This window comes from Pseudopodoces humilis, chromosome 2 (genome assembly GCF_049639895.1).
Source record: "Pseudopodoces humilis isolate 2021_Gansu_Grassland_sample_001 chromosome 2, ASM4963989v1, whole genome shotgun sequence".
NCBI lineage: Eukaryota > Metazoa > Chordata > Aves > Passeriformes > Paridae > Pseudopodoces > Pseudopodoces humilis.
In genome coordinates, this window is record NC_142201.1 from 87065224 (window position 1) to 87089395 (window position 24172).

Sequence of the window (24172 nt, forward strand, 5' to 3'; positions counted from 1 at the left end):
ATCACAGAAACGAGAAAAGGACAAGAGAAGCAGAGAGGGGAAAGAGGTATGAATGAAAAGCTTCTTAGGATGAAGGAGAAAATAGAATGAAGGTGAAGAGGTTTTGAAAGTTTAGAAAGCAGGGAGAATAAAACAGGAGGGACGCAGAGGTAAAAAGGCTTCAAGTATGAAAGGAGTGAACAAGAAGAAAGCTTATGTTGTTTCCTTTTTCCCTCATTTACAGGCTGGGAGGAAATGGAGGAGTCATTTGTGGCCTCATCAACAGGGGAAGGAATGGAGGTGATTGATATGGTGGAGCCTGAGGGCTCAGAGACACTGAGCAATTCAGCAGTGAAGGATTTGCTCTTGGATCTGGCTCTTCTCCTCAAGATTGGTTGGGTTTTTTTTGTTTTTTTTTTCTTTAATGCGTGACATAGAGCTTGAAATAATTTCTGTCTTCATGAATGATAACAATTGGAACATCTAGCTATATTTCATGATCATCCACTGGACAATACAGCTTGTCTTCATCAACCACATCCCAGGGAACTGAATTAGAACACTGAAGACAAGGCAAAGGACCCTGTGCACATATTGAAAGTGTTTCCCTTTCCTCCTGAGAAACACAATAAATTCTCATTTTTTCTAAGCCAGACTTCCCTTCTTGCACTTCTCATATGTTCTTTGTGTAAAAAAATCATACCTAATAATAAGAATTAATTCAACTCACCAATATCACCAGTGACCCTGTCTTTTGAACAGAATATTACTAAATTCAACATATATTGGAAGAACAAAGGGAAAAAAAGCGTATTCCAGGGAACTGTATCTCCCCACACACTTTACAAGATACATACAAGAAAAGTTAGACTCCTCAAAATGTATATTGTCAGTACCTTTCACTTTTTCTAAACAAAAGAAACACAGAAGCCAAGCAGTCTCAGAACACTGAAATAATGTCTAGATTATACACTAAGTGTTGTGCAATGGTATTTGCTATTATGCTATTATGCATCTTAAAAAAGAACTGGACATGCTGCTAGGAGAAAATCAATTGGATGAGTGAAGGGAAGGAAGAGTATACACTGTTTAAATGGTAATGATAACCACAAGACAAATTTTGTTATTTTTTCTGATGGTAAATAAATAAAACCATTTTGAGGTATGCTCATTTTTCACTTGTGAAGTTCAGCTAAGAGTGCCAGACAAGTTGTGAACTGTACAAATACAGAAAAAAGATACAGGCCTGATGATAAAGCATTTGCAAAGTATTTTTTTTCCAGAAGAAAACACTTTATTAGTATTTTTGGTAATTAATGAAAACAAAATCACTGAACAGTCCATTCTTGGAGAACATTTTACTGTATTTGTCAGTACTTGAAAAGTATTAACACGGTTATTTTAAAATGCTTACATTGGTAAGAGATGTTTCCACTTGCCATCATCCACTTGCCATCATTCCACAAACAATCCCCAGGCAGACAATATACTAGGTAAAATAAAAATGTTCCCATAAACAAGAACAGTTTGAAGAGTATGCAAAAGGTATAAGTATTTTGTATACTTATTAATGTCAGTGAATTTTAGAACATTAGTATAAATTTTCTAATGATGAGAACTTGAAATAGCTGTAATTATTACATTGCCCATAAGAATGTACTTCAGGCACTTCTGCTATCCCAAATCATGTTGCTTCTTACTCTGCTTTTGCTCTAAAGCAAATTAATACCTAAAATTCGATTTCAAGTAGCAAGTAAAATCCTGTAACAGCTCTACTCCTCTGCTTGGATGGTAAATATTTACAAATGTAGGGACAGAACCAGGTTCAGAATCCAGAGAAGCTCTTGGAATTCCAGTAGTTCAACCTTGAGAAACTTCTAGAAACCTTTGTGACTGTCCCATACTGCATCTTTTACCATATCCTTAACCCTAGACACCAAAAAACAGAGGATCTTGTTGGAAAACAAAGAGAATCTGTTCTCAGCTCCTCAGTTACCCTCCCATTAATGGGGATGCTTTCCTCTTTCTTCTTATGTCTGAGTTTTGCTGATGAAAAAAAAAGCAGAGTAGAGAAGGCCTTCAGTAAACTTCATTATTAAGTCACTTAACTTTCAGCTGACAAATTGTAGCCACTGAGTCTTTCCTGGCACCTGTCTCCATTTATTATCAAAAGAAGAGGATTCTTCCCTCTCTTATAAGTTATGTGTGGTTTGCACAGTACCCCACAGGATTTTGCCCAAGAGCTATTGTAAGATATGAACAAGTCTTACAGCTCCAGTTTATTGACTTGCCCTTTCAACAGGACTGTGAGGCTGCTGGAGCAGACAGGTAAATGCGCTCAACAGAGGGACTAATCATGTAATAGTCTTTCTGTTCACAACTACTCACAAGCTGTTGCCTACTAGAAACTGGCCGGTCACCTTGCTGCCCTAGGACTTGTCACACATCTAGGACAGAGCACTGAGAGCCTTGGAGGAGAACCTCTCCTTATGAGATCAGTTTGAGAATTTCCCTGCCATCAAATGCTGGGGAAAGGAGAGCAAGAAAAGGAGGGCAAAGGAGTGAATAAGAGCACTATGTCACCCTAGAGGCCCTAAGAAGAAGGTCATTATTTTCATGTGTCAGGCCTTCCTCTCCCTGGGATCACATCTCTCTTCCTCCTCTTCCATGTGCATTACCAGATGCAGCATTTGTTGTCTGGGTTCATTGGGGATCCACTGGGACATTGGAAGCTCTTGGAAAAGTCCTGGCTATTGCTGACAGGCCCAGAGACACGAAGTGGCAAGGGACTATGTGGATCTGTGTTCAGGGAGGACTGGAGCATCTCTGGATCCTGGTGTCCACACATTGCCTGAAGGGAAGCAAAACAGAACAGTCAGTTTGGCTGAAAGTCCTCATGTGAACAAGACTTACGGTTCATCATGCCTCTGCATGTGTCAGAGGGTGCTGGAGTAAACAAGGAAATGTGCATATGTGGCTAACAATAATGGTCAGATTTTCTTTGGATTGTTTTCCTTTTCCTTAAACTTCTTTGTCCCCATTTCACTCTCTGACAAGTCATCTGCACTTTTTCTATACTGCACAGTCCAGTATACAGAAAATTTAGGCCACCCTGTCTGGGCTCTTGCAACCTTGGACTCTGTCTAAAAAAGTGGTAAAGACGTCTCAGTGCCTAGATTCAGCTTCTTAATTGAAATCAACGAGTGCTCATCAACAATGGAGAGCACTTATACAAAATCCCATCACTATTCTAAAGACTCAGGGGAGGATTATATGATTTTACTGGTGTTAAACTGGCAATCCAAGTCTTCACTCTCATGACTGCAGTGGTTTTTTATCAACAAATGATGCAGTAGCTGCTATTTAGCCTCTAAAATGCAAATCTTGCTGCCAAGACCCAATAAGCTGTTTTTTCATGCTCTGCTCTGACTTTAATAAACACACAAAACTTCTCACTTTGCACAATTACAATGACTTATAAGTGATTTTTTGAGCACAGAAATCCCACCATCTATCACGAGGAACTTTGCAGCACAGCTATGCATAGCTGCACAATTTACTGCAGCTACCCACAGAATCAGCAGACTATGGGTGCATGTACTTCTAGTTCTTTATCTCTAAATAACATTTGAAACTCTTTTTTTCACTATCAGTCACTAAGAGTGACATGATATCCAGCTATTCATCATGACAGAAAGGGGAATGAGGGGAGGGAGGGACAGATACATGACTTTTACACTTATATTTCACTTTCCATTGCTCACAAAAATTTTAAGATTGACTTTTTTTGCTGCTGTGAGCAGAGGCTGGCAATGAAGCCTGCTTTCCCTGACACAGCTGGTCTGCTATGACTTAATTTTGGTGGATTTCAGTGTTTTGTAAAATATATATTTGCAGACAGGCCTTTTGTCTGCTTTGAGATCCTTAACAGGTTAGGAGCTGTAAATATGAATTTTAGCTACTAAATAAGATTCTGTATCTCACAGAATCATTGATCATTTTCAGCTCTCTGAAGAGGGGGGAAGTGACTGAATATTGACAAAGACAAACTGTAAGAGTGTGGAAGAAATGGAGAGTGAAGACACATGATTAGACTCATTCATTACATGAGCAAAACTGAGGTAGAAAAGTTGATCATGTGAAAGTCCAATCTTAGGTAAATCCTTCTCTTTGTGCTTTTTCAACCAATTCTTATAGGCCTGTGGAGAGATAAAATGGATAATTATAAATCTTCCTTAGACAGTACCACTAGCTCATATCTTCTGTTAATGAGATCTATCAATCTAATACATATTTAATAAATTAGCAAGTATTTAATAAATTAGCCTCATTCTGAGGCTCTCTGCTGATGGCCGTGCTCTTAATAAATCTAAAGTGGGAGAATACAACGTAATTACTTTCCTTAACATTTCAGATGCTACTACACAGATACTACCACACACATTATCATAGGATTTGGTAATTATACTATGAAAGAATGAAAATTATTTTCAAAACAGATCACAAATACTTGACTATAAATGAAACACTTCCTGCCTCCCAATGTTCTTCATGAAAGAATGTAACAAATACCATTTCAGACCTAGGGATCTCATACCACCCTCAGCAGTTAAACTCCTGAAGTACTGCATCAGAAAACAAAAAATTCTCTGTAAAGTACTGCTGAAAACATTGTTATGGAGTCATTTCACCACCACACAAAATTCTGTTTCATGTCTCAGCTTACTTCCTCAATTATAACATAAGCATATATACAATAGCATGCTTTTGTAAGAATGATATCAACAGGTAAGTAAGGGTGGTGAAGGGGAGGAGTTGTCTTACAGGGACATATTGAGGCTATGAGCAAAGCTTTGTGAGGAACCTCTCTCTGGACTAACAGAGGACGTGCTGGGGTCATATTTCACCAGCACAGGTGAGCAGGAAATCTGGAAATCTGGAACTGGAGCAGGATGTGGTACAGGGGAGCAGCAGGGCAATCTTGTGTGTCATGCAGTGAGACTATGAGATTGTAGAAGTAAATCATGATACCTGGTAAGCGATGGCGACCCCTCCAGTGTCAGCTGTATTCTCCAACAGTGTGAAGGTGCCATTGACATTAAAGCTGTAGCTTTCATACTGTTCAACCAAGCAGTCTATAGACCTTTGTAGTGCACTCCTGTTGCATGCAGGACAGCCCCCAGGCAACACTGTGGGGGGAAAAAGCCCTAGAAGTAAAGCTATTTATGGCATTCCTGTGTTCCTCATATTAATCACTGATTCTTCCTAGAAGCCAGCATGGACAGAAATATGTTTTCCTTAAGTTCATCTACCTTAATAATATATTGTATATATTGATGTAAAGACTGGGATTTCAGATCCTCTAAGGGGAAGTACCAGTGGGACCTAGAAGAGTAAATGAAAACACCACAGCCATACGTACCATAACCATAGAATGAGTGAAGAATTTCATGTGCCATGAAGACCCCGATGGCTCCAAAGTTCACAGCGCTGAAAAATAAAGATGAAAATACTGCTTTTGGAAAGAAAAAGAGGGCAGAGGAGCATTCTTTGTAGCCTCTGAGCACAACTCTCTGCTCAACAGGAGCGTTCTGCTCTGGGAACACACCAAACCATTTTCTACGTATTGCTACTGAGGCATGCAAAAGTGAAAATACAAGTGAAAATTATCCTTATGCTTAAAATTGTACTATGGGCTTATTTTAAAGTATTTCTCACTAATAAGCCACCATAACAATGAAGAGTCTATGAATGAAATTCTGCCTTTATGAGGTGTAATGTCGGGTGTTGTTGTTGATACATGTTCTTTGAACCTCTACTGCCTGAACTGCTGCATAAACAGCAACTACAATGGTGACCATGCAAAAGCAGGATGTCTGGAGAAGCAATCTTGCAATTTTTGTCTAGTGAGAAAGGATACATAAAATTGGCAAGGCAAATTCAAATCATGGTGTTTTGACTGCAATTACTCTGGTCTAGCAACCTCCAGTAGTTCTTTTCAAATGGAATTTCTATGGTTCTATGCAAAGAATTTACAGATACTCTCACAAGGTAGAGAACATCAAAATGCATTTCCATTATATGAAATTATGGGCTTGTTCTTTCTTCCCATGCACTGATTAACCCTGCTGAAGCATGAAATTTTCATTATTCCATCACTGGGAATTTGGTAGGAGCTCTATAGCTGATAATTTATAAATTTTACCCAGAGAAGCTGTGGATGCCCCACCCTTGGGAGTGTTCAGGGCCAGGTTGGATGGAGCTCTGAGCAACCTGGTCTAGTGGACGGTGTCCCTGCCCATGGCAGGGGGGGTTGAACTCTATAGATGATCTTTAAAGGTTTCTTCCAACCCAAACCTTTTTATGATTCTATGATTCCATAACAATTGTACTGATTTCCTGAGTTCTTATTTTAAAAATTATCCTCACAGTCACCTGAATTGACTTTTACCAGTAAAGTTTAAAATCTGGAGCATTATCTGAGAAAATGCTATTATACCAACTCACCAAAAGGTGATCAAGTTTTACTTAGCAGTCTACTCAACTGAGGTGACAGTGAGAAAAATGTACTTTACTAACACCAAATACAAAAGGAATAAGAAGGCACAGACACTTTTTCACAGTGAAAGAATATAGTCACAGACCATACCACTGGAAAAAAAAATAATTATTTTCTACTACTCTTTTGAGATGTCCTTTTCTTCATACTATAATAAATTAATTAAATACTGCAAGCAGTAGAAGATCATCATCAAGAAAATAATTACTTTTAACTGAAACATGTTTCTTTTGAACTTCAGCCTCTTGTCACAATGTGAGCTTATTTTTCAGTACAATGGTATTAAGACAAGTATCTATCCACTATAGGCAAAAAGGACATAGAATTATATGTTTACAGTCAACTGTTTGGAGTGCTTTTATTATCAGAAAAAATATTGCTTAAGAGGTCTGTTCCATATGACGAAAGAACAGAACCAGAGAAGTATGGTCTAGAGAAGTGTTGTTATTGTGAGGGAAAACTCAGAGTTAAAAATCTATTTGCTTAGTAGAAAGGGTTTCTTAAAAAAAAAAATGAGAGGAGAACTGTGATACATTTGAAAAAGACTTCTGTCAAGAAGTTGCTGTGCGAGACTCTTATTTTCTCTGGGTTAGATTTCAGGAATCCTTGGAATTTAGAAAATGAGAGGCAAAGGTGAAATGTCTTCTTTACAGTTAACCTACACATGACTTCTGCCTCTTTGCTCTGGAGTAATATCTTTGTATTAGTTCAGTTTCACCTAGATTCCGATTTTGCTTCAGCAGGTCAATGATTACTCTCTCTCAGAATGAATCAAGCAGTATCCATCTGGCTTTAGAGAAAGCTGTGCTTCCCCCCCTTTCCTGTGACCTTCTAGGATGCAGTAAGAAAAAGAAATTAAAGACAGCCTGCTAAGACTCCTCCTGGAAGCATGGTGCAGCCCAGGGACTACATTCAGCTTGCACCTCTGAAGCCCCTCCATACCTGGGAAACTCCATGTGGAAAAAAGGACTGCGGAACATTCCAGCTGGAAGGACCACCATGTGGTCTGTCATTGAATAGTATGAATGCACGCTCCAGGGGTGCACATGCCAGCTAGAAGCAAAACAAGAGAAATTAGAGAATGTATTATCCTTATCTCCATATCTCACACTTTGATCCTTTCCTTCACTGAGCTTGCAAAAACAGTTCAACTGTTCATACAGCACCAGCAAATGATGAAATTCACTTTATCTAGAATTACAAATCTTACAAATCTTTGCTTGTTTACAGATGGTCAGAACTAATAGCTTAGTTTTCAAAGACATGAAGGGATTCTCCCTCACAGTTTCCCTGTCAAGTAAATTAGGATTAGTATCTTCTTGTGAAGTCCTGCATAGAATACTCTGCAGGAGGTGTAAGGAGGTGTCTGTATGTCAATGCTGCCTTCCTTCTGAAGCATCCTATGTCCTGCCTTTGAGGTGACTCCACCAGCATTCCTGTCATGACAGTGCTTTGCTCTTGGCTTTGTTAGGAAGTCCAGGAGAATCAGCTATCCCCCTTAATTAAGGGTGCATGGTCAAAAAAAGTGGGTTTTTTTAAGGAGTCTGGTGCTCTCTTCACAATGATGGGGTACTTTGGTAGCATTGCTCAGGCTCCATGCAAGAAAGGTTGCCAGATTCAAGGTTTCTTTAAAGCAGGATGCAGAGATGCAGACTTGCAGCAACATTCAGAACTGGCAAATCCACAGTCAGAGGTACTGAATCCAATTCTGCTCACTGGCCCTCACCTACCCTTCCTCCTTTTCCACAGAAAAAGAGAGATATAGACGTACAGTTATCACAGTTCTGAGTGACCTGCTCTAACTAATCCTGCTTTGAGCAGGAGGATTGGACTAGGTGAACTCCACAGATTCCTTCCAACCTCAGCTGGTTCACAAGTATGTGATTCTCTTATACTTTTCAGATCACTGACTTACTTTTTCTGTGGGTAATGCTGAAGGAGCTTCAGGTAGGAATTTTCCCTCAGTACTTTCAAACAAGCCACCACATTGAGGAAAAAAGTATCTTCATTTATCTCCAGCTGAGGGGAGAGACAGGGAATGTGACTGTCACAGGGCATAAGCAAGGAATTAATTGAACAATTGAGAAAAGGAAAAAATGAGAAAAAGAAAAGTCACAAGGTTCAAAAAAGGGTTAATCAAAAGAGAAACCAAAGGGATACTTGTGTTTTTTTTCTCTCTCAGTTCTAAAGACCTTCAATTTAAGATATGACAGGAATGTTATCTGAAGACCAAACAGAATATACGAACAGGTAAAAAATTACTTCTATCAGGCCAGCCACTCTAAATAGGAGACAGTATAGGTAACGATACAGAAGAACAGATAAAGATTCTCTGGTCCCATATGTTCCCAAAAAATGAGCAATAGGAAATGTGCTCCAGAGGTCGTAGCCTCTTTTGTAAGCAAACAGGATAGCAGTTGATACAGGTAAACTGCCAGTAATGAGGCAGACATGTTTACATTATATAGCTCACATTCTGGTATTCCAGGTTCACTTTGTCAGTCTGGAGTATGTGAGCTGGATAACCAATCTCCACTTGTAGTTTGGATACCTAAAATAATAACAAACAAACATAAATTGATCCTATTGATCAATAGGAGGCTTTACATTCTGCAAATCCTTTAAAAGGCTATTTCTAACCAATGTAAGCATGATCTGTGAGTCAGCCCTTAAAAAAGGACAACCACTCTGTTTCAAGAAGACATCTTGTCCTGCTTCTCTGCTTTCTCAGCTCTCTGGAGAGAGGCCTAATTGTTCTATTGTTCTATTTGTTTCTAAGTGTTCTAATTGTTCTATTCTTTTTCTTTGTATTGCCTTCTGCCATTCAGCTTTTTAGCTTTTAACATTCCTAGATGTATAAAATTGAATTGTATTTCAAAAAAAGTAATTCAGAGTATTCATGGACAGACAAAAACAGACTCTCTGTGCCTACATATCAGTGTATGTAGCCATGCATGCTGGCACTTACAAAACCTCCAGTAGGTTTTTTCACTTTCAATTTTTAGTATGAATATGACATCTATTTAAGACTGTGTGCCTGTAGAAGCAGTTAGGAATACGTAAAGGTGCAGGTCTCTTCCATTTGATCTCCAAAGGCTTCCAGGGAAAGGAAGGCCTCAGTAATTTCTGCCTTCTGCACGCACCAAGGCTTTAGCATTTCGGCGAGTCTGTTCATCCATCCACTCCACCTGATCGAGGCGGTCACAGAGGGCATCTTGGATCACAGAGAACATCTGCTCAGCCTGCCATGGAGAAAAGAAGACATGGTCACAACTGCACAAAAACATTGCTCACTCTTAGCTACCATCTTCCCATGTTCTAGCAATTCAACCACAGAATAACCGGAAAAATTCCTTTTTTTGTGTGTGTGATGAAAAATATTTCAGTTTCTACAGTGATTTAGTCTTAAAGTTATTTGGCATCCAGTTTTTCCTCACATGGCTCACCATCTTCTCCCACACACCTTTTCATCTGGCCTCTCACAGTAAGTAGGAGGGAGACAATTCCTTCTCATTCAATAATGAATAATTTCCCTCTTCTTGAACAAAATGAAAATTCAGTATCCACAAGTATTTCTTGCTGGTGTCTCCCTTTCCAAAATTATGGCAATCTGAGTCAACCCTTCTCAAAATTATGTTTTATTCATTAATATTTATGCTTCACTACATGTAGTCTTAGTTCTCTCATTAGCTTTTCTTGGTGTTATTTACTCTTGTCACCTTATAAGCTTCCAACTCTTTGAGGTGCTACACTAACTTTGCTCGAAAGAAAAAGGAAGTCTGACCATCACAGGAGGAAAGAAAAAGAAATCTTTTCCACACTACAGGCAGGTCTTCTTTTTACTGTGGATCTACACAGAATGTTTTCATATGATTGCTTAGTGTCATTGCAATTGAAAATCTTATTGAGATATATCACATTGGTGATGGATACTGTTAACAAAAACTGCTATTCCAGGGAGCACACAGAGATTTTGTAGGGCTGTCATAGCTATTGGTGCTGCACATATGATTTTTCTAACAGTTGAGACAAAGATAATAGCTGGTATTTAGCAATGATTATTCTAGAATGACACCAATGTCTTGTTCTGACATATTCACAAAAAAGGAGGGGAAGTGTATTAGCAGAGGAACAAAAGGTAGGAAACCTACAGATGATTTTACTGCCTTGATGTAGTCTTAAGGTCTCATGTCAGAAAAAGAAAGAGGTGAAACTGAACTCTGCTTGAGGGTTAAGATGATGAATACCTACAAATTTCTTGGTCTGCTCAGGAAAGATTTCTTGCACAATCATCTTTCCTAGAACTGGGTCAAAGAAAGAGCTGGTATCACTCAAGCACTTCCTCCAGCGTTCAGCTGGGATCTGTAGGAACAAAGAAGACACATGAGAGTGAGGACAAAGAACTAGGAAATCAACAAAATTATATGTAGAAGTGTGGACAGTAGCACTGTCTAAAAATTACATCAGTGAATAAGTAATGCAGTTCTAGTGAAACATTTATTTCCTTATGATTTACTCCACTTACTTTACTTCAAGATGGAGATTTGTATGTTAGCAGAGAAAAAGCCATAGAAGAAAGGTGACCATCTATATATTTTTCCCTACTCCATGATACAGTACGCTCAGATCTCTAAACTTTTGAGTGTCATGTCTACTCACACATTTCTTTTGAGAAAAAAGAAGCACTTAATGACCATGGGAGAGTAGTTTTTCTCCCCAAATCTAAGAAACTCCATCCATCTAAGCAATCAAGAGAACATTCAGAAGGCACCACCAACAGTGTTCAGCTGTTGGGGAGGCTGAAGAAGCTGATAGAAGGCTAACTCACCATTCTAGATCCCATTTTTCCATAAAGGATCTTATACAGCTCCAGGCGTGCATCTTGGAATTGACTGTCAAGGGCTGGGGAGAGATTCCCAACCAGACAAACAATCATATAAATGTGAAGGACCCTGTGGACAGAAGATTGAAGGCTGGTCACCACAAACACAGAAACGAGGCAAGTGTCAGAGGAGTAACTTGAGGCAGAGAAATCCTAGGAACCTGAACAATGACAACAAAGTACTTTGAATGTAATACAGCTGGGGCTATCAAAGGAGAGTGATTGACATGAGTCAACGAAAGAAACTCCCCAAAACACTGCAGAGACTCATGGGTAACTCCCTGCTGGGGCACAGGATTCTTTCTGGGAAGTTGGAGAAGGATAATTTTTAGAACTGGGTGAAACATAGAATATTATGGGAGGTCTTTGATATTACGTAAGATTTATGATGGCATGTTTATGGGAAGGATCAAAGGCAGGGAAAGGGAAAGATCGTAGTGGATTGGGAGGATATATGTGGGAAAATGGAGAGGAAAGCCAGTAAGAGGGAACGGTTGAATGTCAACTTGTGCTTGCCAGGGTGTCTGCCTGACTGAGCCCTGAACATGGTAACCAGCATAACAGGAGGTAATATCCTCCTATCTTATTAAATGCTATTGTTAACTAACATTCTACTCCCTGTGTGTGAAGATGGAACTGAATGCTGGAGAGATGACAAGTCTGAGAGTTGATTATTGGAAGGACTTTGGATCCAGCTAGCTTCTGGAGAGAGCAGCAGTCTGAGAGCTGGCTATTGGAAATACTAGTGGTTGGGAGCAGCTACTGAAGAGACTGATAGTATAGGTGTATTTGTAACAGGAAGATGCCGGAGTACCAGCAACCAAAGTAGAGCTGCAAGGCTCAGGGGCTCATCTATTCATGTGATATATCCAAGTGAACGCCAGGAGATTTTGGCCAGCTTCTTGACAAACTGAATACCTAAAATCAGCTACTGGAGTCACATATTTCACTAGTATAGACCAATCCTGATCAGCTGCAGTTGAGGAATAGGATCAGTCTGGGTTCATGTTGGTACAAGTGCTAAGGGTGGATGGGTGCCAGTCAAGACACTGTGCTCCTTCTCTGTGTGACACACATAAACATATTATTTTATACATGTGTCCATACATGGTGTATGCATATGCAAACCTATTGGGAATATATGCTAAGCCATAACACTGGCCAAACCTGTGGATATAAAGCCACAGCAGCCTTGCAATTGTTAAGACTACTGGATTCAGCAGCCTCTAACACAGCAACCTCTAAACTTCTGGTATTTGAAGAAAATATTTCTTGTGGTATGAACAATTGCAACCATAGATATTGACTCTTACCTTCCCTTGTGCCACTTCTCGATAAGCTGTGACATGTTGCTTAAGTAATCCATGTCATGCACTGCAATTGGCTGAGAGAGGTTCATTGGCACAGATTGAAAGACAGCCTTGAGACACGCCAGCCAGTCAATAGCTGGTGCCTTTTCCTGCAAGTAAAACAAAGCTTACATGCTGAACTATGAATCTAAACTGGCTCACAAGAAATAACAGGGAAACAAAGATAGTCTTCAGAATACTGTTAAAAGATACTTTCAACAATTTAAATTGTTTTTATAATGTACATCTTGAAGAGAAGAATTTAATTTTTTTTAAAGGGAATTAGGACTGGGGAGGGGAGAGAGTTGTGGGCCTGATAAAACTCTGTCAGTTAAAGACCATAAGTTACTGGGTTATTTAAAGCTCACAGGCTCCAAGTGCAATTTTCAAGACAATGGCATTTAAACACAGAGCCTCATATCTCTTTTGATCTGGATCTTCAGAATGAAGATATGAATGTCACATGTAACTGTGTTACTCAAGCTTTAAGGCATGGATACCTGTAGCTCCCTAATGGTAGTGCGAAAGAACAGCATCCCCCTCTGCTGTCTTTTCTGCAGTGGAGTTACAAATTTCTGGAGGTTAGAGATGAAGGACAAGGTCAGGGAAAAGGAATCAGGGGGACCATCCTCTGTCCTTCCAAGTAGGACCCCCAGTTTCTTCAAATATGAAAGATACACACGGAGAACCTGCAATACAGAGCATATGACCAATGGAAGGTACATGACTGAAATTAGTCACTCCATCCATCCATCTATCCATCCATTCATCCATCCATCCATCTTGACTGTACAAACTTCAGTATTTCAAAACTACCACAGACCAACTCCATCCCTAAAACTGTTTTCTTGCTGCAACATCCTTATGTAATTATTCTTGTAGAATACACTTGCCAAGTACAGCTCCTCTCTCAATGAGGAACACTGAATTTCCAAAAGATTATTTTTCTCACAGCACACAATTACTTCAAACACTAGAATAACTTTAGAGATGTTGGCCTGCCATCTCTGGTGTCAGAGAAGAAAAATTCAGTGATATAATAAGCCAGAAATGTAATGGAGAGAAAATGTCAACTTCTTGTTTCTATTTTCATGAATTTTCAGAGGAATGCTTGTGATGGCTCAGGGTTTTTTTTGAGGACTTTTCTGAAAGACTCGGATTGAGAAACTGACATAACTCAGTTTTTATGAAGTTCAGAAATGACAAAGTTAATTTTGTTACAATGGCCAAAAGTCAAAGAAATTGTTCTCCCAACATATGTTCAAGCACTTTAAAATAAGCTTAAAAATGATAGCTATTCCTCTCTACAATACACAAATGTTGTTATAAAGCCTTATTTTGGACAAAAACATTTTTTTAAAAAGCGTTCATTCAAGGCAAAAACTAAAAGGAAGCCCAGGTTCAGACTATTTTGCAAACAGTAATTTAAATTATAACATTAGGTTTCTACACTATAAGTTTTAAACCTGGTATCTAAAATGGGTTACATGTTAAAATCTATCCTTTGGAAAAAGTGAGTTTAGTAAAGAATTCTTTCTGTAGGCATTTTCAGAGGTCACTGACCGTAACCCATGGAAACACTCTGAACCAGGAGACAACTCAAGGAGATCCCTGCATCAAATAGCTATTTTTACCTTTCTTCAGCCTCTGATATGTTACCTCAAGATAATTTTTCTCTTTGAATTCACTCTCAAGTGGAATATCAAACTCAGGATGGTCAATCTGCAAAAAGGAGTAAAGGAAAAACTTATTATTTTTCAGAAACAATGCAAATGTGAGGATATTTTGGTAATTTCTGTATCATGGAATTTGAAATGCTATAAACTTGCTTTTACTTTTGGAAAATGTTTGCTAAGTTCTTCAGAGGAGGACACAGGCTTAACTTGAGCAAGCCTTGCTGACTCTTTACTTACAGTGCTTCCTTGATAACGCACTTTCTTTAGGACACTCACCTGAATAATATTGCTCTTGGGGTCAAAAGGACTAGGTCCCACACGGACTCTAAAAAATGGAAAGGTGCTGTATCTGCTCATGAGAATCTGAAGAGTTTCATTAAAATCTTTTGTTTTCCCCACACCTGTCTTTTGCCATCCACCAACCTAGAGAAAGACAGAAATGCTGCAACTGAGAAAAAACTGGTTGGATCTGTATGTACAATTTTTTTTTTTTTTTTTTTTACGCCTATAAGCTCCGTCATTCTGATAACTGAGAAGCAATAAAGCAAAAAGCACCAGGGGAAACTCGTGAAGTGCTCTACATACCCTGCTGACTTTAAAATGACCTGACACTTTCCTTTAAGCAAAGCAATGAACTGCAAAATGACACAAGGAAAATGAATTGTAATTAGCAACAGAGTAAGGTGTGCAGGAAAAAATGCTGGATAAGCAGGAGACAGGAAAATAGGTCTCATTTTTCTAAAGCCATCCCAAAGGACAAACACTGTAATCAGTGATTACAGGTCCCACCTCCCTGACAAGCAGATTCACAGGTGGGCCTGTAGTCACTGTTCCTTTTTTTGGAAGGTTCTATATCCTCTTCTGACACAGGGCATAAATGCTCTTTGCTGGAAGAAAGATGTCCAGCCCTCCCTGGCACCAAGAGGAGTTTCCCAGAATGGAAAGAGAGGGATTTTCTCCTTTAAACAAGCTGTCCTGGAAGCCTTGACTACTGAATGATCATCTGGTTTTAGACACAACAATTTCACCCATTTGCAAGATGTTCCCCAATCTGTGAGTCAGATCCTACTGAACCAAACTTCTGAGATTAAGCATGAACTCTCTTTGTAGACCTGCTGGTTTTTTCCATCCTTAATATATAAGGTTATAAGGAGAGATTCAGGTAGCTGATGTCAGAAAATCAGTTCTTGAAACACCATTTAAAGGTAGAAGATTTATCACTTAGCAGTTGTGTTGTGAACCATGACTATGGTCAGGTTCTAGAAAAGTTACATCACGTAGGACTATATGACCCCATCTGCCCACTTCTCCCTGCAGGAATTCTCTTCCTGAGGGAGAGGAAATAGCACACACATTCACCTGATTTAGGAAGTCCTTCAATGGTTGAGCTCCTTGGGATTCTATTCGTTCAGTATCCATGCAGGAACGATAAAATCGCATTGCTTTCTCCTTGGCTGAGCCTCTTACCCCAGATTGTGGACTTTCTGAGGAAAAAAGTAGATTTAAAATTTTCAATAAAAGCAATAAAAAACGTAAGTTGGGACAGTATTAGAGCAGAGAACAGTTTTAAGAAAATACTGTGCTTTGATCCAGAACATTCTAACAAATACATCCACATTTCCCACAGTGATCCAAAGCAAGGGACCGACTAGTCCTGAGGCCAAATACGTGAATTTCTTTGCATGGAAAAAAGAGTACAACAGGAAGTAGGTGCATATCTAGGCTTCAGTCCCCCATGGAGACAGGACACATCACCAGAGTGCACATTCAGACTAGCGCAGCAACAATGTCCTACTTTGACAAGGTAACAGGAAAATGGTTTGGGTAACAGGAAAATGGGTTGGGTTGCTGTCAGAATTTTAAAGCGTGACTTTCATCTGTTACACTTGGCAAGAGGAACTAAAATATTTAAAATGCATTTACTGTAACATGACATGCTCAAAAAATAAATCTGTACCTGTAACGATGGGAGAACAAAGAGAGAGGACTCAGTCCCTGTTAAGAATGACTGTGCTCTCAGTTACTACTATTGCCAGCTCTGACTGAGGCAGATGCAAAAGGTAACACAGCAATCATCTGTCCCTACCTAAAAGCCTTTTCAGGATCAACAGGTTTTCTTCCAACAACACATCAAATACATTTAGTGATTCTTCTCTGGTTCTGCTTGACTGCTTGTCTTCCCATCTGCCACAGGCATATTTGTAGAAGTTCTCACAGGGGTTTACAGTGTCATTTCTAGAATTCAGAAGTCTTTCCAACAGTGCAAGATCTGACTCAGCATCACAGGATCCTGAAGAGGAAGTAAATAAGAGAGAACTGAGAAGTGAGAGTGGAGAGTGAGAATAACCCCAAGCAAAAATCTTTTAGGGGATATTTACCCCAAAAGACTATTTTTGGTACAAGCTCCTTTGCATGCAGTGTTGAATTCCTTGGAAGGTATTGCTGAATATGGAGGAAGTGTGTTCTCTCTTTCACATCCCAAGAAGATGTCCTCTGTACTATCTAGGCAGCCACAGGTTGGATTACTCTGCCTTCTCAGCATCTTTCCTCTGAATCAGCCAAATTTGGCCACATGATAAACAAGAAGCAACTGATGGTGTTAATACATGATGGAAGAGAAGGACATAGCAAAGAGAAAGTAATGGGCTAAGATTAAAACATGTTTTTTTCAAACATGAGAAATATTTCCCAGCAATGACATTTGTCAAAAGAGAATAAGGACGTTCTAGAATATCTTGTTTTAATCTATAATTTTCTTTTTTTAAACTGTTTCAAATCACTACATATATACATTGTCATTTTAGTTCAGTATCTCATATCAACATCAGATTAGATCAATTATTTACTGAAATAATCCACCTGTAAATCAAGGTAAGATTTCCTGTAGTATGGTTTCAAAGTTGACATGGGAGAAGGTAGGCAGAGTGGAAATGGACTAAATCTAAACAGTTTTTCCTTGGTCTCTGCAGTGAACCATCTCCAACATATAACAAGAGCTGAAGAAAAAAGCTACATAAAGATTCAACAGTGCTTATTTTGGGGCAGGGAATGTCTGTGTCTACCAATATAAATGCACCTTCTGTACTGAGCTTTCTATATGCAGAGACATTCACATGGACCATTCTTCAGATAGTTCTTTAGCAAATTTGGAAGGCAAATTAATGTTTCTGGTCTATACTCACAGCTTCTCCATTAGCAAGAAACTCTGACTTTTGCTTTTACTCTATGACTGCTCTGATCTATGGTAAAAAACCAGGACTAAACTTAAGTCAGAGATAGAAAGGCAAAGGAAGAGCTTCAAGTCTCATATTCAGTTCAGTTTCTTGACTACAGAGAGAGCAGAACACATTGATGAGCTACAAGACTATATAATGCTGTTCTCCCCCAAAACTGGGCTAAGGCATATTAAATCACAAGCAGAAGAGGACAGATGTGGAGGACCTCCCCGCACTGTGACTCAAGGAACAGGTAGAAAAATGTACCTTTTTGACAAAAGGTGTTATGATTCCTGGAGATTCTGAAAGTCTGGTTCTTAATACTGATGTTAAGCTTAAAACACAGTGGAGACAGGCAAGAGAGAAAAGGATCTTAAAAATGGGGTGGATGAGGAAGAATGGAAAAGGATATATCATATTATACCTAGAGCACAAGTCATCATGAGGTAGGTGATAAGCAATGTAAAGCCAAGGAGAGTACTGAGAAGAAGTGCACATAGAAGTAGGCTTTTCCCCTGAAGGCATCGTTCTTTCTCTGCACCTGTTCTCAGCTCCTGGTCACAGGTCTGAAGAGACAGAAAAAATGAAGAAAGAAAAATTCTTATTAAGGTTAGCACTAACAACATACTCCATTTTCCACCTAATCTACTAGAAAACCATTTACAAGACTAGTGTCAAAACATCAATAGTCATCCAAATCATCTACACGACTGTACTCCCACGGGCTTTCTCACTTTCTTCATTTCCCTGGTTTTTCTGATACTTCCTGAAGATATCAAAGCCTTTTTGAGTCTATAAAGCTAATAATAGGATGGCTAGGACTGATGGATCTTTATTCTGCCAGTATGGCAATCTGAGCACTAATTTCAGATCTCTCCTCAAGAAATAAAGTACTGCATCCTAAGCCCTCTAGTCCAATTCAGGTGAAAGAAAATATTTTTTTCTATTCTGCAAACTGGAGTAAACTGTAAATCGCTGAGAAGATCTTATATAGAGACAGGTTTTATCTCCCTTAAATTTAGTTTTGTTCATAATCTAGGTGTGTCTTTTTAGTCCGTGGAACAGGCTAGGGACCTAACGAGTACACCTTCTGTTTTAGTTATCTGTTTCAGGATGAGCTGAAGCATTCTCTGGAGTTATTTGTCCTTTTCTCTGTTGGCTGCAAAGGAAGCTAGATGACTATCATAGGATACACCCCTAATATCTACCTGGATATAGTTAGGTAAGATGGCATTTTCTCTTCTTCTGCATACTTTGATGTACATAAGACTGGAAAACAGCAGTTTATGAAAGAACAGACACAGGAATGCATGCTGGTAATATATGAGGAAAGGGAAAGAATTGAAAAAAAATGAAAAGTGGAATGACAGAATAAGAGTATACAGTAAGAAAAGGGAGGCAGACGGGAGACAAAAACAAGATAATGGAAAACCTCAGCTGTAGCAAACAAGGAAAAAAGTGACAGCTGATGGAAGTGCTACTGGGAGAATCCTACATGTCACTGTCAGGGCCTGGCCTGTACTGTCCCCACAGGCTCAAGTGTATCTCCCTGTTCTATCCTGGTGCTTTGATAAAAGAAATCTCTTCTTGAGAAACCTTATCAGGACTTGGAATTCTTTGAGGAAAGGCAAGAAGGAGCCTTAGTGCACGTGCCCACTTCTTCACTTGGCCATTTGCAGCTCTCCTGTGTAGTCTCCATCTGAGCTCTGCTGCAATGGCAGGCATGCCTTTGTCTGGATGGCATCCCATCCATCTGGATCCTGACCATCACCTACATTCTGATTCTGCAGGTTTGCTCTTGGACCTGCCTCCTCACAAGGGACTCACCTGGCAATCTACACTCTTGGTTGACCCTGGGCACTGTCACCAGGCCACCTTACAGCCCTCATGCCCATACTGGGGGCCTTGCTCCTTAAGTCATTGCTTCTTGCCTGCCTTCTCATGACTCTCAGGTCCCAGATTGTCATCTCCCTTCTGCCTTTGCTGCTCCCTTACATGCAGCACACTTGGTATCTGTGTTCTTTGACACAAAACTAGGAAACATAGATCTTGACAAAAATCACAAGAAATGGAACAAAATCTTACAGGAATTAATTATGTCACAGTATATGTCCCTTCACCTAAGGAAACATTAAGGAAATCAATGAGTCTGCTGTTAATCATCTTGACTAATATACTGTGTACAACTTCTGCACAAAAACATTAACAGAAAACAAAAATAAGTGATAAGAAACCAAACCTCATAATTTTATAATCTTTCAAACGTGCATTTTATTCAATCTTGAATAAAAGCCTCTGAAAGGCTTACTCAACTCCTGGAGATTACTAACAAGAGCTGAGTGCCTAATGCTTTCCTCCTTTAAAATCCTATTCTTCTAACTTCTTCAGGCAGGATACAGAATAACCAAATGAAGAGCAAATACATACAGGTGACATTAGAAGATACAGAACATGATCCTACTGGCAAAGTACAAACTATAGAGGAGGAAATCCAAATTCCTTTCATAACTGTAGCAAAACACTTGTGTTACTCCTAGAGTAAGACAGTAAGTGTCACAACAGTATGGCAGGGAAGTGAGGGAAAGAAAATTAGCTTAGCTGATAAAGGAAATAGAAAAACTACTCTTTGGCATGCAAGCCTTCATCTCTCACCATTTAGGAAAGAGTAAATGATTTACATTCACAGTTCTTCTGACTTCTCTGTTGCAATAAACTTCTAGTTTTTCACATGGAAAATCTGGCCTATTCCTACCATGAAATAGTAAGAATTTTCCAATTATTTGGTTTAATGTTACCAGAAGACATCTGTGTCTCTCTTTTGAGTAACAAATGGCATGATTGTGGAGATACTAAGAAACTGGTATTTCAAGCTGTCGGTGCAATTTCTTATGAATTTTTGGTTAACAGTCAGCCTATTTCAGGCCTACGCATGATGTTTTTTTTGAAATGCAAAATGCATCAAATAATGGATTTTTAAAAATTTCTAAGAGAAACAGCACTGCCCACCTCAAATTTCCATTTTGAAACAACTAGAGAAGTATCTGGCTGAGAGCAGCATGCCCAAAATAATAACATAGCACAAAAGAAATGACAGGGGAGTGGAAATTGGTTGTGGACCTCTGTGTAGAAACTGGATTATGGTCTGTTTTATGTGAACCATAAGCATAAAAATTGTTCTTCAAACACTTCAATTTCCATAATAATTGCCTTTCTAATTTTGCCTCTGCAACTGGGGTAGGATTTGAGAGAAATTGTGGACCTACATAAAGAGAGAAAAAAGAAGAGGGCAGGCATATTTAGTTCTCCTTTATGTCTTGTTCATGACAACAGCTTAAACAATTCTAGACAGACTAATACCTAAACCAATACTGTTTTTTCAGTACTCTTACACAAACACTGACCAAGGCAAAATCCCTGTCAGACTCTTGATCTAGAATGAACTTCACTTTTATGCCACAATGGATTAAGTGGTTCATAGGCACTAAAATGCATACCCCTCCCTAAGCTATTGATTCTTGGCCAAGGCAGAAGTGTAGACTTAACTAGATGGACCCAGAGGTGGCATACCAAGACTTTCAGGGCACAGGGTGCAGGAACCTTACATAGCTTACAGGAAGCAGCACTTTCTTGTGGTATGTTTTGAGACATTGCTTCACCCAGCATGCTCCATATAAAGATACAAGTGAATGGTTTGAACAAGCCAGTGGAAAAGGATGAAAAGACTTAAACCTCTGACAGGGTTTTTCCTTATAGGTCTCATTTATGGGTGAGAAGAATTAGCAGTACTAGCATAAAGGTGAGTGAAATTTCCAGTACAGTTGCAGTTCTTTCATGGCAAGTGCTCAAATTTAAATGGCTTCACTAGAGCTAAGTGAGAACAAATGGCTGTAAAATTCTTCAAAGATTAATTCTAACAGTTGTAAATTATAAAAAATTGTAACTTTAAATTAATGTATTATATTTATAATCTGATTCAAATGCAAGCATGACTTAGAATAGTAGAATCATGACAAGTACTGTTATCACTAAAGCAAGAACTGTTTGGTATAACTAAATCAGCCAAAGAATTTGATTTTCCTTCAGCATCTCCCTCATTCTGTTTGTCGGCTGTTCCTGAGTTCTGAAAGGAGGTTGAAGTTAATCTGCCTGCTTCTTCCTCACCTTGAATTTTCACAGTGTTTCGTGCTATTACAGAAAAAGAAGCATCTAACTTTCATGAAAATAAATTAAAATAAAGGGATCAAAGGAGGAGAGAACTGAAGTTTTTTTTTAATAACTATTTATGAGATAATTTAGAAGTATTATTTTTCAGCTAGTAGATTATTCATGAATTACTGACTTTGGCTGTTACCCAAATCATGTTTATCACATTACTCACATGGATGGCATATTTTCAGACTAATGCCCCAATATCACAAAAACCTTCATTTTCTTAAATTTATCTTTTGTCAGCAAATTATTTAAGCACATAAATTGAGCTCATTAAATGCCATTTGAGAAACGTTTTAGCCTGTGTTTGAAATAGAGTACCTGCTCACATGAAATATGAAACAGAAAGGTTGCTGAATTATATTCTGGAGTACTAAAATTGTAAAACAAAACCATAGACAACAACTAAAATTATGATTATAGTTTTATCTTCATCACACAGAAATTTGGGAACGGATATACAAAACAAACATTTCTGCAAATTCTTCAACCATAAAAATGCAGGCAAGATAAAGATAAGTGACCATTTGTATTACAGCCACAGTCACACTGAACAGATCTCAATGTAAGAACACATACACATTTCAGTGTTTGTATTATTTAGTAACATAGAACACTACACTTATCTCTGTTGCCCTTGAATGTTTTGTACTTTTTAGCAACCTTGAGCTAACAGTTCAGTTCAGTGCAATTTTTCTGTAAACATGCAATTAAGACTTTGCTAGCTATTTATATAAGACATCAAAGCAGAAAAAGGACACCATGCTACAGGGGAAGCAATTAGGCTCACCATGTCATTCTCACATTCCCAAAACTATGCCTTGCTTATCCACAACTATCTGTGAGGGGGAAACTTCACATTTCTGTGTAAGTACTTTTTTATAATACCTTGCTGAAAAAATGGAGATAGAATAAAGGATGTCATTATTTATTATTATTATGGTTATTGTTATTATTGTTGTTGTTGTTTTGGTGTTGGTGGTGTTGGCATCATTATTACTACTACTAATAGTTTTATTATTACTATTATTACTTGTTAGTTGGTGCTTCAAACAGTTCTCAGAATGTCCATAAGGGTGACCAACAGGAAGGGCAAGAACCCTTGAATCATCGCACCATATCCCAAATCATTAATTCTGAGACCTTTCTGGATACAAACTGTCAAAACCTCAACTGTCCCAGTCCCCCAAGGCAATAAGCAGTGTAGCTATGAAAGGGGAAGGAAAAGAGAGGTGTGCAGTGAAGGTCCCTCAGCAGACTGCAAGACAGACCCATTTCCTTACCTGTGGAAGAGTGCTCATGCTTGTCACCGAGCAGGCTTTGCTCCTGCAGCTACCACAGCTGTGGACTCTGTTTACTTGGCTGCTATCAGTCTTCTGTGCCCACACACTCTGCTAAGTTCAGAGACAATCTCATCTTCCCAGCTTGACTGTTTGCTGTGGGGAGGAGAAGTGAGAGGGAAAGCTCAGAGACAAACACTCTTAAAGAAAATGGGAGGGAAGGAAATGGTGTTTCTGCAACTCTCCACCCACCTTCTTAACACCTCTACTTCTCATAAAAGGATTTTTTTTCCCTTTTGTGTCTGTGACCCACCTGCCTTTCTGTCTCTTGGAGCTCCACCAAATCTTTTTGAACAGAAGTATGTGATTCTCTATCTCCCGCAGCCTCTTCTCAGCTATTTGCTGTTTCTTTTCTCTCCAGCAGCCTCGCTATCCTGCCCACCCAACAAGCCTGTTTTGGTCTGATATTCTCCCTTCCACTGGCCTGTTTCAACCTGCTGCTGCCTTGGGGCCCGGAGGCTTCTGCCTATTACTAGATAGCGTGGGCTACGCATCCTAGCGCTCCTCCTCCCACGAGGAAAGGCCAGGGTGCTGACTTGCTTCTTGCTCTCTCTCTCTCATCTGCACCCTAGTGTCCATTCAAGGGGTGAACACATCTGACTCTCTTTCCCACTAAGAGGCATAGAAAAAAAATAAAATAATTAATTACTGATTCTATTTGCATTTGTTCGTTGCTTCTCAGGAGATGGCCAGCCTGTGTGTCATTGCTTATTTAAGGAGAGGGAGGTTTCTCTGCTTTGAGGACTGGAAACCTGGATTACTTCTCTGAGACATTAAAAACTGAGTAGGAGAGGGAGGCAAGTGGCAGCTGTGAGCTGAGAGAGGTAGAGGGGACCAGATTGGTGTCGGCTTCCAAAGTGCTTGAAACAAGCAGAATACCAGGTCGGGACTGTTTGCCTCCCCAGGTTGCAAGTCTCTGAGGGGAATATGATATCTTGGTTCACTAGTCTGAAGATAATTTGG

The 24172-nt window shown here is 39.2% G+C and overlaps 1 protein-coding gene across 9 annotated transcripts; it reads right to left on the reverse strand.

Annotated features, from left to right (window-relative positions):
* Nucleotides 1-1318: 1318 nt before the first annotated feature.
* Nucleotides 1319-23686, reverse strand: KEL (Kell metallo-endopeptidase (Kell blood group)). Of its 9 annotated transcripts, none has more exons than XM_088051798.1 (19): nt 23463-23683; nt 23153-23305; nt 18085-18226; nt 16532-16735; nt 15805-15929; nt 14722-14868; nt 14429-14491; nt 13270-13344; nt 12734-12879; nt 11367-11490; nt 10790-10900; nt 9682-9780; nt 9012-9089; nt 8454-8557; nt 7481-7591; nt 5402-5469; nt 5011-5186; nt 4086-4178; nt 1319-2830 (listed from the first exon to the last, which is right to left on the reverse strand). In XM_088051798.1, the coding sequence occupies exons 2-19, from the start codon at nt 23168-23170 to the stop codon at nt 2654-2656; spliced, it is 2061 nt and encodes a 686-aa protein (XP_087907924.1). In that variant the 5' UTR covers nt 23171-23305; nt 23463-23683; the 3' UTR covers nt 1319-2653. The 9 variants fall into 9 exon arrangements, with proteins under 9 accessions (XP_087907924.1, XP_087907919.1, XP_087907920.1 ...); XM_088051793.1 differs by having other exon boundaries at nt 13270-13458; XM_088051794.1 differs by having other exon boundaries at nt 13270-13458; nt 23402-23683.
* Nucleotides 23687-24172: the final 486 nt, after the last annotated feature.